This window comes from Quercus suber, unplaced genomic scaffold, assembly GCF_002906115.3.
Source record: "Quercus suber isolate HL8 unplaced genomic scaffold, Cork oak 2.0 scaffold_87, whole genome shotgun sequence".
In the NCBI taxonomy this organism is placed as follows: Eukaryota; Viridiplantae; Streptophyta; class Magnoliopsida; order Fagales; family Fagaceae; genus Quercus; species Quercus suber.
The window spans coordinates 280,303-295,161 of NW_027069552.1; the positions used below are offsets into that span (position 1 = coordinate 280,303).

Here is a 14,859-nt window from a genome sequence, read left to right on the forward strand (position 1 = left end):
CATTTTACATGCTTTTACATATACCAAGCACTATACCAAAGAATTTTGGAAAGCTAGCTGAGACCTCTCAGTCTCTCTTTAGTCTTTATATCTGAACCAACTACTAATTAGCAAAGAGACTAATAGTTCTTCCATGGGGAGCATTACTGACGGGGACAATCATCATGAAGATCTTAACCAATCTCTCTTACCAGAATCGTCTATCAAAGATGAAGATCATATTTTTAGAGACCTCGCATCAAGGGTGTGGATTGAATCAAAGAAGCTATGGCACATTGTGGGACCCGCCATTTTCAGCCGGGTGGCTTCCTACTCCATGAATGTCATCACTCAAGCCTTTGCTGGTCATCTTGGTGAAGTTGAACTTGCTTCCACCTCCATAGCCATCAATGTCATCCTCGGCTTCTGTTTTGGCCTCATGGTAATTCATCTCTCTCTGAGTTTTAACCCTAAAAATTTAGTAAATAAGCTTTTGCGATATAGACCTTCAAAAATTCTTAGCATTTCGTGCGTTTCATGTTTTTTTTTTTTCAAATTACCGCGAATAGAGTACGAATCATTAACTTTTTTTATATAGCTTTTTATCCCAAAAGTTTAAGTGTTGAAAGCTGGCAAAGTACATAATTTAACAATTGGTATGAGTGGAGGTATTATTCGATGCTTAAGGCAATTTATTCTAATAGCATGATAAATTATTACATGTTTCAAAAGTTTAAACTTTCAAAAAAAAAAAAAAGATTTTAATTGTTTAATTATCATTTTTACAATTGTGCTACATTTTATTAGTTAGGGATGGCGAGCGCATTGGAGACACTGTGTGGACAGGCTTTTGGGGCAAAGAGGTACCCTATGTTGGGCATATATCTTCAAAGGTCATGGATTGTGCTGTTCCTATGTTGTGTTTTGCTCTCTCCGTTTTACGTTTTTGCTGGTCCCATTTTGAAACTCATAGGACTGTCCAATGAAGTGGCAGAGCAGACTGGGTTGGTGGCTCGGTGGCTCATACCTTTACACTTCAGCTTTGCATTTTACTTCCCAGTTCAAAGGTTCTTACAGTCCCAGCTCAAGACCTTAGTGATTGCATGGACGGCTTTGGTGGCTCTATTGCTCAATGTGTTGATTAGTTGGCTGTTCGTTATTGTGTGGGATTTTGGACTCGTTGGTGCCATTGTTGCTTTGGATATCTCGTGGTGGACTTTGGGTGTTGGGTTGTATCTGTATGTTGTGTGTGGTGGATGTCCTCTAACTTGGACTGGTTTGTCTGTGCAAGCCTTTTCAGGGCTCTGGGAGTTCCTCAAACTCTCTGCTGGTTCGGGAGTCATGCTCTGGTATATAATATATCTGCCTCTTTCTCCAATAATGTACTTCTAGTTCCATACCTATACAAAAACAAAAATACAAACATTTTCATAACATTTTTAGTAACCGATTAAAATGATATATCATGATTAGTACAGAATAAAAATAATATTAGTGATAGATACAGACAGATCTCTCTAAAGATCATAACTTTTTTACTTAAATTTTCCACTTTGCCCCCTCCTTCTAACTTCAGATTTTTTTTTTTACATTTTTTTGTGTGAATTTCTTTTATATATATTTGGTGATAAGCTTCTTTTACATCATAATTATAATTAATATACTAGTAATTGTTTTATATGTTAAAATTCATTTGAAAACCAGAAGAAAACTTTTCCTATTTTATCAAAAGGTAATTAAAGAGAAAAAAAGGAGAATAAAAATGAGATTTTGTGCACAAACTTTTCTGCAAATAGAGGTTTTTTTTTTTTTTTCCTCTCTTTATTGATAACGTATTTTTCAGCAATTATTTCGGTTAGTTTATGGTTCATAATTTCTTTTTTGTTGGTGATGTATGCAGCTTGGAGTTCTGGTACTACAAAATACTAACTTTGATGACTGGATACTTAAAGGATGCCACTATAGCCGTGGATGCCTTGTCAATCTGGTTTGAGATTTTCCATGATTTGTTAAAGTTTTGAATATATTTTATTAAAAAATCAACAACAACAATAACCAAACTTCAGTCTCATATTATTATGTGGGCTATGGATTAATTGCACTTTGAATATGACGCTATATGATTAATAATTTCCTTATATCTCCTCTTTTCAGCATGAATATCATTGGGTGGGAGATGATGATCCACTTGGCTTTTCTTGCGGGTGCTGGGTATCATTTCTCATCCCTTTTACACTTTTTAATTAGTTTCACTATCAATCTTTAAATATAATTTGGAATGAACCTATATACATACCGCCATATGAGAATATCACATGTCCTCATTTATAAGAAAAATTAGAGTTAAAATCTTCTCTCTCATATCGTTGTGACTATCATTTTAAAATAAATAAATAACAATAAACCTTAAACAATAACACAAAACATTGATATATATTATCCCTAAAATAAGGTATGCAAAAAATAGGGGACTACATAATGCCGGCCCCACTGTAGCAAGTATTGTAAAAAATATATATATATATTTTATTTAGAAAAAAACTGAAAATGAGAGAAAGGAGAGAGATGGGAGAGAAGATATAATTTTGAGATATATTATTTTATTATGTAGATATATTATTTTAATGAGTAAAATAGAGAAATAGAAGTTTGGGATGTGGAGGTATTGTAAAATGGTATGGTATAATGATAAAGTGATTTTTTAGAATTGTAAAATAGAGTAGCATTGAAATTTTCCAATGCTAATGCTCTAAGTATTTTTTTTTCCCGATGTAAATTAAATCTTCCAATTAAAATTATAAATAAATAAATATGTAAATCTAATGACACGTCATTTATAATCAAGTATCACATCTTTATATCATGTAATTAAAATTTTAAATAATGTAAACCCATATTGAAAATTTTAAATAATGGATAAAAAAAAAAAAAAATTGTTAAAGTTTGGAATATATTTTATTAAAAAATCAACAACAACAATAACCAAACTTCAGTCTCATATTATTATGTGGGCTATGGATTAATTGCACTTTGAATATGACGCTATATGATTAATAATTTCCTTATATCTCCTCTTTTCAGCATGAATATCATTGGGTGGGAGATGATGATCCACTTGGCTTTTCTTGCGGGTGCTGGGTATCATTTCTCATCCCTTTTACACTTTTTAATTAGTTTCACTATCAATCTTTAAATATAATTTGGAATGAACCTACATACATACCGCCATATGAGAATATCACATGTCCTCATTTATAAGAAAAATTAGAGTTAAAATCTTCTCTCTCATATCGTTGTGAGTCTTGTGACTATCATTTTAAAATAAATAAATAAGTAATAATAATGACAATAAACCTTAAACAATAACACAAAACATTGATATATATTATCCCCAAAATAAGGTATGCAAAAAATAGGGGACCACATAATGCCCCACTTTTAGCTAACTAGCAAGTAGCAACAATAATTGTTAGAGCATTAGCATTGGGGAATGCTAATGCCAAATCTAAGAAAAATTTGAAATTTTAAACCCCAAAACCATCTGCATTGGGGAATGCTAAACAGCAGTATTGCAAATTTTGTTGCAATACTGTTACAGTGTAATTCTAAACATAGAATTGCATTGTAGCAGGTATTGTAAAAAAAACAATAATATTTTATTTGGAAGAAAGCTGAAAATGAGAGAGAGGAGAGAGATGGGAGAGAAGATATAATTTTGAGATATATTATTTTATTATGTAGATATATTATTTTAATGAGTAAAAGAGAGAAATAAAAGTTTTAGATGTGGAGGTATTGTAAAATGGTATGGTATAATGATAAAGTGGTTTTTTAAAATTGTAAAATAGAGTAGCATTGAAATTTTCCAATGCTAATGCTCTAAGTATTTTTTTTCCCAGATGTAAATTAAATCTTCCAATTAAAATTATAAATAAATAAATATGTAAATCTAATGACACGTCATTTATAATCAAGTATCACATCTTTATCTCATGTAATTAAAATTTTAAATAATGGAAACCCATATTGAAAATTTTAAATAATGGATAAAAAAAAAAAAAACAAGGTGTTTTTGCGACATATTTAAAATTGCCAATAACTCCAAACGTAGATTCCCATGTGGAACACAGCTGAGGAGCCAAATTTCATGTGGACTCATGGTCTCAACTCTCAAACTCTCTACCTATTAACTTCATTTCAAAATTTTGCCAATGAAATTCACAGAGTAAGGGTAGCCAATGAATTGGGAGCTGGGAATGGTAAAGCAGCGCAATTTGCGAGTATAGTGTCTGTGGCATATTCCACAATGATTGGACTCCTTTTCTGCATCTTAATCTTGATTTTCCACGAGGAGTTTGCAAACATATTTACATCCAACACTGAAGTGGTGCAAGAAGTTGATAAGTTGTTGTACCTCTTAGGTGCCACAATTCTTCTTAACAGTGTTCAACCAGTTTTATCAGGTGAGTTTCTTTAAACCTAGTGTCTGTATGCCACACCTTATTTTAAGTTTATTTGATTTAATTGGCTTGTGTTCAATTTTTTTTTTTATAATTCAATAATTAAATCTTATTCTTTTTAGAGACTAAGTTACTAACTATATTTTTGTTTAATTTTTTTTTAATCCCAATAAAAACTAAAGTAAATTAGCTCTCTCAAACGAGTACTTATCACTTAATTAGTCTAATCAACGGACAAAATTAGAGATGTCTAATTTTGTATCTTTGGGATTGTTTCCCTAGTTATAAAGCATATTTTTGTACCTTTTGGATTTTTGTAAACTGCCAACAAGACGTATACTTTGGTGCATTAATTTAAACATTCATTTCGAAAATTGGCAATAAATAGTGACAATAACGTGCAAAACTTCTTTTTCCTTCGGCCCACTAGAGGCCCATTGAATTTGTGTCCTATCATTATTGAGATCCTTTTCTACACCCTTAGAAGTAGGTGAGATTCTGACCCCAAAAAAAAAAAAAAAGGGTAGTAGGTGAGATTTCTTCTTCATTTTTTCTTTAACTAATAGTCTAATACTCTATACGGGTCCTCAATCTCAACCGGTCTGGGTCCTATCGGTCCTGGTCAGTCCATTCTAGACTCTAGTCTTGAGCCTTCTAAGAGATCCATTGAAATAGGCAAGGCACACTGAGAGAGACTATGGTGTCATGGTTGTGAGTGAGAGTGAAGTTGAGCCAGTTGAGAGAAAGAGATAATAATAGAAACCTTGGAGTTAAGAAAAAATATATATAGTTTTTGTTCGGTCTCATTTAGTCTTAATCGGTCCTATTTAGTCTTAGTCGGTCATGTGTTTTCCTATTATGTCCTATCCGGTCCATTCGGTCCTCTTTGCTTTTATTAGTTCCTTTTCAGTCTTATCCGGTCCTATTCGATCTTTTTCGGTCCTTTTCAATCTTGTTCGGTTCATTCGGTCATCTACGGTCTTATTTGGTCTTGTTCGGTCCTATTTGGTCCATTTTGTCTTTTTAACAGCCCTATACTAATACTATTGAGTAAAACAGTAGGTGAGGACGTGAGATAAGATTTCTCAACATATTTTAAGAGAGTGAGTGGTACTGAATTCCAATTGTCTTATTTGACAATAGAGTTACTATTTAGTCTGATTGAAACAACAATATAGTGTAAAAATTTGATAACTATTGCCTGTAATTTTTTTCACCCTTACAACTAGTGATTCATAGTTCAAAACCCAAACTCTTCTTATGAAAAGGATTCAACAATTCCAATGAACTACAATATTCTCCGCATTGGCCTTTATAGATTTATTTTTTGCTTGTTAATAATTGTTACAAATAAGAGAGGGAAATTCAAATCTTAATTCTTTGTATAAGAGAGACTAGACAATGACAATCTCGCTGAAATTGAAATTAAAGGCTCTTAGCAATCTTAATAGAATTATAAATCCAATTTCTTGACTTTGACAGGGGTAGCTATTGGATCGGGATGGCAAGCGTTAGTTGCGTATGTAAATCTTGGGTGTTACTATATCATTGGACTTCCTCTTGGAATCATTATGGGATGGGTTTTTAACCTCGGCCTTATGGTACGTACGTTTACCAAATAGCCTTCTTTTAACGTTTCTCCAAAAAAAAAAAAACCTAGCCTTCTTTAATTTCTAGCTTTATGCATGTGTCGGACGGTTAGATAGATTGGAATCATTTATAATGTCATATTCATTCATATCAGATTTTTGTTTTTTGTTTTTTCTTCTCCCACACATTTATAATATCATATGATTGCATTGCAATAGAAAGGATTAATGGACCACATCCACAAGCCAAGTGGCTACTATGATTTGTGACAGATAAAACTTGGTCTCATTAAGTGTATATAACTACTCCCAAGGGTGTACCCAAGTGGTAAACTCGTTGGTCATGGACATGACGTAATTCCAAAGATATCAATTTCAATTTACCACACTATCAATCTATAAGATTTTTAATGTATTTTATGAGCATGAAGTGAAATAGTCTGACCAAAAGGTAGGATACTACTGGATTCAGATCATCTAAATTTCTTATGGTATTCTATTAATAGATTTCCTTAAATTCTAACAATTTTTTTATGGAATAGTCTAGATTCTGCCATATCAGCATTCCACTAACAATACTTTTAAAATAATAAAATAATGTTGCAAACAAAACAATTAAGATTATTGTTAATGGAATGTTATCATGGCAAAATTGAAATCATTAAATCATTAAAGAATTGTTAAAATTTAAGGAAATTTATTTGGTAGAATACCCTAGGAAATCGAAATCTAGAGGATCTAAATCTGACACCACTTCTAGTTTATAAATATATTATATATATATATATATATAAAATAAAAAAAATTAAGTGTGTATAACATTTATTATTTTTTTGAGGTGATAAGTTATTAATAGTAGACAATAAAATAGTGTTAGTGATAATTTCAAATTAATTTTAGATGGAAATCACTACAATTTATCACCAAAGTTGTGGGAAAATAAAATGTTGTATACATAGCATTAATTGATTTAGCTCATGGGCATTGTGCTTGTCCTTAATTAGACCAACATTTTATCCAAGGTTCAGCTAAAATGCTGGTTCGATTCAGCCTAAAAAGAAAATCTTCTCTCTCTTTCACCCTGAATGAATTAGAGGGGTGAACCCCTTCCATTGGGAATGGAAGAGACGAAAATGGGCCCTCAAGTGGAGTACAAAACAGCCAGCCTATGTTCACACTAGCTTTGTGGACCTTACACTTGGAATGGAGAAGATGACAATGGTCCCTGAGGTGTAGTACAAATCAGCCCAAATTGTCAACAAATGGGGGCCTTTTGGGCTTCTCTATTAACAAGAAGATAATTCCCAACATAGATTTATCACCACGTATGTAGTTTTTTCAAACTAGATGAAGCTTTTCTAAAATGCTTGTTAAAATTGTTGTCCCAGGGTATTTGGGCTGGAATGATCATCGGTGGGACTGTCATTCAGACTGTTATATTGGCCATCATAACAATACGATGTGATTGGGAAAATGAGGTACATTTCAACATATATTCACAATATATATCATATATAGTATATCATGACATCTACATATAATAAAGCTGATAAAAAATTCATAATCCAATAAGTTCTTGGATTTGCAGGCTGTTAAAGCCAACATACGTGTATGCAAGTGGTCAAATCCTAAACCAGACGATCAATCTGAAGTTCTACATTAATAACAATATTACTGATGGATTTTACGTACTACTGAGAAGGCTCACCAATGTTGTAGTGTGTGTTCATATTTAAACTTTTTTTTTTAATATAAGTTGTTCATGTTTAAACCTTGATATTTATGTTCCTTTATATAGTATATATTAAGTCAGAGAACATTGGAGAACCTATTTAATTTTCATTTTCTATAAATTTCATGCATGTCATGAGGTTATCATAGATCAAACACACGAACTACCATTATAGAATTTGAAAAATCCTTTTGATTTTGATGGCGTAGTTATTCTTACATAATAAATCATTTTGTAATTTGTATGGTTGAGCCTAGAAAATGGGAATTAGTTCTAGACACGGAAGAAAGCTAATTAATTTGAAAGAGCCATGAGGACTGCTTAAATTTCTTAATTAATTATTTAAATAACATTGGGTCTAGGAAAACTAATTTTATACGTTTGTTTTAGTAACTTGGGATATATATACCCAGCTAATTTTTTGACTGCTTAAAGAGCATGTCTAGCGAAGGCAGGTTTCTTGACGAAATTCTTATATTATAGTGGTACTTACAGAAGTGATTACTTGGTCTTTTTTTTTCTTTGTTTTTTTTCAAATAGTGGTACTGTAGGTATGAATCTTTTTTTTTTAATTATAAATAAAATAAAATAAAAAACCATTTCATGCGTGGGTTGTGGAATATATTTAACTTTGTTTAAAGGTTTAATTACTTAAAATTAAAAAACATAAATAAAATAAAATAAAATAAAATTTAAAATGAAAAAACATCAATAACTTATCAAAATAAACATAAAATATACAATATTCATCGCAAAATGTTATTTGAGAATAAAATTACCATCAAAATGATCTTAAGAAAAATTTCATGTCCAAACAACTCATCAAGGTGGAATTTGGTTATTACTAATATCCTATATGTAACTTACCAGAAAGAAATCATGTCAGTTTTGATCTTCATTCTCTTTTTGCATATTAATTATAACTTTTAACTTCTATGTAAATTTTTGCTTAAACTCAATTGTTATCTTGAGATAAATCTATAGTCATCTCATCTTTACTATTGGTACTCATCCCATGTCTATCGCCATTGTCATCCATTCTTCCATAAAAGCTTTTGCAAAATCCAAAATTGAATAATCCTTTTATTTATTTATTTTTTTTTTTTTGCCGTTTGTCATCATCAGTATTCCTAAAAGACCAAATTTTGGATGCTCCCGCAAGAGGTCATACATGTGCAAATACATGTGCAAATAGTAATCTGTAGTAGAAAGAGAACTCAACATACAAACGCAATATGGGCTTGTAAGGACTACTAAATAGTTAGGATCGAGGGGAAGCTTTAAAATCTTAGTAGATCCAAGCAAGACTCTTCTATCCTGAATTTGAAAGGTAAAAATATATCGTTTTACCTCCAATCTCCAAATTGTTTTTCATTTTTCTTCTGGTATGATAGGTTAATAATTTTGGAGGCAATTGCGAACTTGGGAAATAAACTAAAAGTCTAAAATCAAATTAGTCATAGAAACTGAATTCCTGAATGACACTACATAACTAAAAATAAATAGAGTAGTTAAATTTGGTTCGTTCCAACAAAAAAACTCTCATTCATTTCCATTGATGTAACATGCCCTCATGCAAAGAGCCATCCCGATGCTAGCACAGGCATAAAACCATGCATAAAAATTAGATTGATATCTGTAACCGTAAAACATAAAATCATGCCTATTGAAGAAGAAATTCAAAGTAGTTTATCTGGCAATACACCAACAACATTCAAGGCAAAATCCTTCCAGTAAAGGGGAAAAAAATCAATCAACCATGAAAACAAAGATTCATATAAACTGAAGAAGCTCAAGATAATTTTAGAACTTGTCAAGATATATAACCACATACCAAAAATTTTAAGAACCAAAAGGAAGGGGATTATCATAAGAAATAAATGTGCCTTTGTATATGAATTTAATTTGTGGAAAATATGTTGGATATTTTTATAAAAAATATTATATTTATTTTAAACTCATTTATGTGTATCAATTATCCCTTAATGTCAGATACGTTGAATACTAAATTTTAAAATTCAAATTTAATTCAAAATTTGAATAACTTTTGTCAATGGTTTTAATCAGGAAATTTATGAACATTAATGTAATATTAATACCTTAATTGCCAGCATATTTGGTTTTATTATCTTATTTGAATATGACATAATAACGTCATATATGAAAGAATTTCAACACTTTTTTTTTTTTTGAGAAACAGAAAAAGGGGGTCTTTATGGTCATATTACACTCCCAGGCAGGGAGCCAGTGATCTCAGTCGGGGTAGCCCGATCTTGGGAGCCTTTCTGTACCACTGTGCAGGAGTCATCTCACATTTGTGAGTACACCTCACCACTAAGTTTACTCACCAACGAAAACCTGCGGGCAGCGGAACTCGAACTTAGGTGTGTTGCACGAAGCGTCCGAGTCTTACCCACTCAGCCAAGCCCCCCGTTGGCAAAGAATTTCAACTCTTAAATGTACAGTTATTACTGAATTATTTTATGTTACCATATATACACAAATATTTACTATTTGATTTAATGAAAAGTGGTCAAACAGCTAGCAATTTATTGTAATATATATATATATATATATATATCCAGAAATGTTAAAAAGGACATTGTAATAATGTACAACAACGTACTCTATGGGGCATTAAATTTCAAAGCATTATGACCTTTTCTTTGTTCCCAACGTATAGATTGAGACTTCGGCAAAAAAAAAAAAAAAAGTTTGACTAGTTTATGTATATAATATATGTATTCATGACATTTATTTCAATAACTTTATGATTATTTAATTGATATCAAATCTTTTTGATTTTTTGGCTAAGGACAAGTTAAAGGTCCGACTATATATATATATGTGTGTGTGTGTGTGGAAAGAAAAAAAAGTAGAAGAAACACTTTTTTTTTTTTTGAATTAGAAAGCTGCAGACTTTTCAAAAAGCAATTTTTTATTGTCCTAAACACATACCATCTATTGTTTCTTACTACTCACAAAAATATTCTATATTTTACAAAATTTTCTGAGAAAAAGAAAGTATTATAGAGAGCTTATTTCCTACGAGCAGTGTAGGCTCGCAAGGATAATCAGCAAAAGGTGACTGGGCTATTATATCCTGGGGGCAACGTGCAGAAATTATTTGTCTAACTACATCGGATATACCGTAGACGACACGATTTATCTCAAGACAGTGACTTGGTCCACACCTCACCTCTGCCACCTCTTTTTTGGTAATATCAAATTATGTAATTTTCAAGGAAAATTCAGGTATTATCTCTCCTTTATTTCCAACAAAATATATAACCACATACCTAAAGATTTAAGAACCAAAGGGGGATTATCATAAGAAATAATTGTGCGTCAGAATTTGTAGAGATTTATTGGAAATTCAAAGGTGACTTATGAATAGTACACTTGATTATCAAAAGCAAATTCCTAACTTCAAATTAATTGTCCGTTTGGATTGAGGGGGAGGGAGGGTGAGTAGAGTAAAGTAGAGTAGATTTAACTCAAAATTGATCTATTTTTAGCCAACTCTACTCTACTCCTCTCTACTCTCCCTCCATCCAAACGGGCCCTAAAGGATTGCATGTTCCCTAACTCAAATTCCTATATCACAACTACAAATAATTATATAAAACTGATACAAATCATGCACTAAGAGGGAAGAGAGAACCAAGTTTTTGTTGAATTTTTGTTTCCGACATTAATTCTCAATAGAAGCGTGAGAGGAGTAGGCTTTGCGGCCTAAAAGTTTCAGTCAAATGAAATTTTATATTTTTAAATTAGATTTTTTTTTTTAAATGCTAACGTGAAAAATTGTGGGAGTTTTAAAAATTTCGGTTTTATATATATATATATATAGATAAATTCCCAACCAACTATGTATAATCAATTAATCATAATAAGGTTAACTTTTTTTTTTTTTTTTTAAAGATAGATATGATGTACTGCTAACCCACAGCTCTAAGTCTTTCTCCCCAAACTCCCCAAACATTTTGTGCATAAAAATGTGTTAATTAAGTTACAAAACTCTTGGTAAAATTGACTTAAAATTGGATTTTTTTTAATGTTTACCTACTGTCTAAAAAATAATTACAATGTAGGGGTAGGCCTTGATGCCTCCAATTAATTCGCACCACTGAAAATAGTTGTCTTTGAATGGACTTCAATGTGGGCTTATATTGGTGGTACTGGAATTGTGTAAGAGTTGATAACCCATAGATTAGATTAATAGCAACGCAACCTTTGTGTTGTCCAAGCTCAGCATGAACTTCAAAAGGACAAGGTCGAACCTAGCTCGTCCCTTTTTAATTTTTACACCTGTGGCTAGGCCCACCTTCTTGGATGAGCATTAGGTCGATTCAGGCTGGCCTAAATAACCAAATCACACACTATCTAGCACCATCAAGTTCAGCTACAACGATTTCCTAAGAAAACAAGGAAATAAAAAGGGTGGTTCCAGATAGCTCGAAGCAAGACCTTATTTTTCTGCTACCATGCATCTGAATTTTGATGCCATATTATTTTTATGCTTCTTTTTTATTTATTTATTTTTCTTTTTAGAATTTGCAGAGCTCTGATGAGATTTAGTGTATTAGGGGCTGTTTGGTTTTTTGAAAATAATCACTCATCACTCAATTTTCGTCACTCATCACTTATTAATTATCACTCCTCACTCATCACTTAAAATACCCAAATTTCCTAAACCCACACATTTGACACATGTTTTCAGTTCTCATCACTCAATTATTTCTACTGTTTTGTGGGACCCACACACTGACCCAAAGAAGACTTTTCTATTTTTTTTTTCCCTGACTCTCACATCTTTCTCTACCTCTCCTTTTTTCTTCCCCTTTGTCCTTCTCTGGAATAGCTGCGGGATTAGGAGGTCGAGCTTGTGAAATTGACCTGCCTCTCCTATTTTTTTTTTTCCCCCCTTTGTCTTTTCTTTGGAACAGCTGTGGGATTGGGAGGTCAAGCTCATGAAATTGACAGTTTCGGGTTTAAGCGAATAAGGCAGTTGAAGTTGGGTTATGGGGAAAGGGTTATGGGGAAGAGAGGAAGTGGGTTTTGGTGGGGTTTTGGAGAAGCAGCAGCGGCGAGGGAGAGGGTGGCAACCACAGAGGATGAGGGACTCGGCTATGGAGTCAGACCCATGGTGAAATGATGAGAATGCAAAATGTCATATTTTTATCCCTTAATGTTTAATCTTTTATATTTATTTGGTGCCTAAATGTACTTATTATTCTAATATTTTGATTTAGGATGCAAATGGAGGCATAAAGTGCAAAACGTAGTTAATTGGGTGATTCAGGACAGCTTTGACATCGTTTCGTAATCTGGGCATAACTATCTCATCAGAGCTCCAATTGAGATGATTCAAGATGCTATGGAACACAAGACAAAGCTCTACAACTTTCATGTTTTTAGTTTTGAGAGATACGGGCCGCATCAAGGTCGAAATTGGGCTTGAAGTTACTGCACCTGCACTGTTGACGTTCTGGAATGTTTCTTTGCTTGAAATTCTAATATGCAGATCTAATGTGGTTTATTTTTGGAAGGTTCTAGATCTGATGCACGAAATTTTCAGTTGAAAAACACCACTTTCCTAGTTATATTAGGACTTTGTTTTATTTTTAATATTTTTCCTTAATTAGTCAGATTTGGATGTTATTATTTAGAATATTTTTAGGAGATTTTGTAAGCTTGGGAAAGGGGGAATTAACGTGTAAAAGGGGAGGAGAAATCAGAATTACACAAACACACACATGCCTCTCTCTCCTCTCTTCTCTAATTTTCTCCTTTGAGTTTTCTGTCATGGCTCTGCGTCGCTAAAACTTTTATACTTGGTTGAAGGAAACTGAAGCCTCAGAATCAATAAAACTGTGAGATCTAATTTGTTTTTATTGTTCAATTTATGCTTTGAATATTGGATGTTCTTCTGTGCCTATTTTCATGATTGTCTCGTTTAATTACTACGAGACTTACTAGTTTATTATTCGTTGCAATCTACTACTAGGTTAGATATCAAATCCGTAATTGTTTGATCTCTCTAACTTGTGAAGCAACCAAGATTTAATAATTTGCTGTGTTAGAAATTATTAGATCTTAGGAAGAACACTCGACTAAATTAAATACAACCGCTTGTGTTTGTGTTGTTTAGCTTCATCAATCTCTCTAGTTGTTAAGGCTGCTACTAAATTAAACCTTTAGTGCTTGTCTTGGGTTGTTTAGTAGTTAAGGTTAATTAGATCGTTTGTTTTCTAATTAACTGCAACTAAGGAGAGATAGGAAAATAGTTCCAATGGTGAATATTCAAAGTGTGAATTGATATATACTTGCATCGATGATCAGTTATAAAATTCCGATGGTGGATGTTGACTTAGACCAAGGTTTGTTCTCTTGATTGATTTTGATACTTTAATTGGAATTTTTCCTTAGTTCTTTTTCTTAAAATTATTTTCATTATACTCAAACCCCTCCTCCTTGTTCACATAGCATAAAATTAGGCTAGATACTCTCTGTGGGAACGATCCTTACTCGCATTACTACATATATTTTTAGGAGCATAGGTTTTATTTTTGGTTGCCTGCGACAGCACAACAAATTTTAGTACCGTTCCCGGGGAGTGATTCTAGTTTTTTTTTTTTTTTTTTTTTTTTTTTTTTTTTTTTTTTTTTTTTTTATTTTTTTTTTTTTTTTTATTTTTTTTTTAAAAAAAAAAAAAAAAAAAAAATTTTTTTTTGGTTTGACAGAACGAAGACTACTCTACCTGCACAAGCCTCTGAATATGGCGAGACGCAACCTCGGTGAAAGGCACATCTTTGAAGACCTGGAGGTCGTTCGTCGTCACCACCTCGTGAGCCCGGTCAACGGCCAACCTCTCGTCATCCCATATCGTTGACGAGCGCGAGTCAGCTTTCTCCTTTCCCGATGTCCGCTGCTTCTTCGAAGCTGGAGTAGGGATCTCCTCGATTGACGTTGCCGGAGAAGCCGTCCTCGTCTGCTCAGTGACGGAAACAACGGGATTGACGGAAACATTTTGACTGGCGGTAGGAGNCTAAAGACATCCAAGACTAAGATAGATGTTCATAGTGGCACACTTACC

At 32.6% G+C, this 14,859-nt stretch overlaps 1 protein-coding gene across 1 annotated transcript; it reads left to right on the forward strand.

Moving 5' to 3' along the window:
- On the forward strand, nucleotides 1-7,850 carry LOC111984993 (protein DETOXIFICATION 27). Its single transcript, XM_024016616.2, has 8 exons — nucleotides 1-421; nucleotides 787-1,328; nucleotides 1,880-1,966; nucleotides 2,134-2,190; nucleotides 4,204-4,442; nucleotides 5,922-6,040; nucleotides 7,417-7,506; nucleotides 7,617-7,850. Exons 1-8 carry the CDS (start codon nucleotides 134-136, stop codon nucleotides 7,689-7,691), a joined length of 1,497 nt encoding a protein of 498 aa, XP_023872384.1. The 5' UTR covers nucleotides 1-133; the 3' UTR covers nucleotides 7,692-7,850.
- The last annotated feature ends 7,009 nt before the right edge of the window (nucleotides 7,851-14,859 follow it).

Coding starts and splice junctions, on each gene's coding strand:
- LOC111984993 (XM_024016616.2), top strand. CDS start 134: ATGGGGAGCATTACTGACGGGGACAATCATCATGAAGATCTTAACCAA. Junction 2,191..4,203: donor GCTTTTCTTGCGGGTGCTGG/GTATCATTTCTC, acceptor TGAAATTCACAG/AGTAAGGGTAGCCAATGAAT. Junction 7,507..7,616: donor GATGTGATTGGGAAAATGAG/GTACATTTCAAC, acceptor TTGGATTTGCAG/GCTGTTAAAGCCAACATACG.